This window comes from Eimeria tenella, genomic scaffold, assembly GCF_000499545.2.
Source record: "Eimeria tenella Houghton genomic scaffold, Eth_scaff1579, whole genome shotgun sequence".
NCBI classification, from domain to species: Eukaryota; Apicomplexa; class Conoidasida; order Eucoccidiorida; family Eimeriidae; genus Eimeria; species Eimeria tenella.
The window spans coordinates 1-2,174 of NW_013544045.1; the positions used below are offsets into that span (position 1 = coordinate 1).

General features: G+C 58.8%; 1 protein-coding gene across 1 annotated transcript; it reads right to left on the reverse strand.

Moving 5' to 3' along the window:
* Window positions 1-582: 582 nt before the first annotated feature.
* Window positions 583-2,037, reverse strand: ETH_00004460 (Uba1 gene product-related, related; the record flags this gene model as incomplete). The annotated part of the gene is made up of 4 exons (XM_013379201.1): window positions 583-717; window positions 1,328-1,383; window positions 1,599-1,680; window positions 1,803-2,037. Coding segments are annotated over 4 exons (508 nt in total), but the record flags the coding sequence as incomplete, so codon positions are not given.
* Between the last annotated feature and the right edge of the window lie 137 nt (window positions 2,038-2,174).

Below are 2,174 nucleotides of genomic sequence, written 5' to 3' on the forward strand. Positions count from 1 at the left end.
TGCTGCTGCTGCTACTTCGCCGCGCGCCCCGTCACCAGCGGCGAGCTTGGTACGCAGCAGCAGCAAAGCAGCAGCAGCAGCAGCAGCAGCAGGAGACAGGCGGCAGGCGGAAGAACGCACACTCGCCGCATGTAGAAGAGCAGCAAATAAACTAGAGAGACGCATGAAGAGACTAGAGCGACTCAGCAGCCACAGAGCAGCAGACCGTGCTGCTGCTGCTGCTGCTGCTGCTGCTGCTGCTGTTGCTGCTGGGGAAGACACGCTTGCTGCAACGCTCGGCAGCTCCCCCCACTGAAGGCTGCAGAACGAACCCCTAAACCCTAAACCCTAAACCCTAATGCTTAAATCCTGAACCTCGAACCTTAAGCCTTTTCGGCAGTCTGTCTTTCTATGGCAGGAGAAAAGCCTTGCTGCTGCTGCTGTTGCCGTTGCTGCTGCTGCTTTTCTCTCATCGGCTGTCCATGTTGCTGTTAGAGCAGCAGCAGCAGCAGCAGTAGCAGGCGCATAGTAGCAGCAGCAGCACTGCAACTTGATGGTAACAACAAAGGTCTCTTTCTACTAAGAGGGGGCTGCAGCAGCAGCTCAATTGCTGTTGCTGCTGCTGCTGCTATAGAGCAGCAGCACAAGTAGGAGAAACGGCGAAAAGGAGGTAGTGTTTCTGCTGCTTTTGCGTGGCTGCAGCATTCGCAGCAGCCGAGCCAGCAGCTGCTGCTGCTCCTACAGCAGCAGCAGCAGCAGCGGCAGCAGCAGTTAGGGTTTGGCTTGAACTGTAGTCTTCAGAGCAATAGTTGGCAGCAGCACGTCCACTGAGTCCTCTTTGCTGTTGCAGCTGCTCTCCAGCAGCAAAGTTGGCGGGGGAGGGGCCTTCGTAATCTCCTCCACCAGCTGCAGCAGCAGCAGCAGCAGCAGGCACGTTAGCAGCAGCAGCAGCGTTAGCAGCAGTGGGAGCAACAGCAGCAGTCATGTCAGCAGCAGCAGCAGCAGCCAGCAGCAGCATCAGCAACAACAGGAGCAACACCAGCAAAAGACACATTAGCAGCAGCAGCAGCCACGTGAGCAGCAGCAGCAGCAGCAGCAGCAGCAGCAGCAGGGGTGCAGCCGCTGGCTCTGCGCAGCAACCAGCCAGCAAGGCGCCGGCAGCGAACCCCGCGCAGTCCCAGGCGCTAGACCCTAGGGTTTACGAGTTACAGTTTAGGGCTCAGGGCTCAGGGTTTAGGGTTTAGGGTTTAGGGTTTGCCTGCGCAATTGGCTTTCCGAGGCGCCCCTGTCTGTGGCTCGGCAAGAAGTTGTTGTAAAGACAAAAACTTCCGAAAGAGAGAATGTCTACAGAGACATTAAATTTCTTTTCCAGAAACATCACCAAGTCCTTGACGCGGCAGTTCGCTGCGCACAAACCCTAAACCCTAAACCCTAAACCCTAAACCCTAAACCCTAGGCCCTGGGCGTCGCTCGGCGCGACACCCTGAAGCCTGGGCGCGAAGCCCGAGAGCTGGAGTGCCAAACCCTAGGCTCTGGCCTAAACCCTAAACCCTCGCGCTGCGCCTCAAACCCTAGGGCAGGCGCGAGCTGGAAACCGCGTTTTAGGGTTTAGGGTTTACGAATATCGACTTCGATCTTGTCCCAGCAAGTAAACCCCTGGGGAATGGCTCTGACGGGCCCTCCGGCAATGGGGTCGTAGTCCTGCACGAAAGGCAAACCCCAAACCCTAAACCCTAAACCCTTGCCCTCCAATCCCCGCTCCCCCGCCCCGCCCCCCGCGCCCCAAACCCTAAACCCTAAACCCTAAACCCTAAACCCCGCACCTTGTCGACGTGGCGAATGGGGGGCATGGGCTCCGAGAAGAGCAGCAGCGGGAGCGCGAGGTTGAGGAAGGCGTTCTTGTAGCTGCTGCAGCAGCGCGCAGCAGCAGCAGCAAGCTTCAGCAGCTCCAGAGCCACCAGCCCCGTTACTGCTGCTGTTGTTGTGGCCAACGCCGGCACTATCCGCCCCGCTATTTGCTGCGCCTTTTCTCTGCTGCAGCTGCCGATGCTGTAGTTGCTGCCGCGCAGCACAGCAGCAGCATGCACGAACTCCACGTGCAGGTTTCCGGGCTTGTCTTTCTCGAACGGCTCCGCCACGAACTGCAGCGGCGCCCCCGGAAGCGCAGCTGCAGCAGCAGCAGCAGCAGCAGCAGC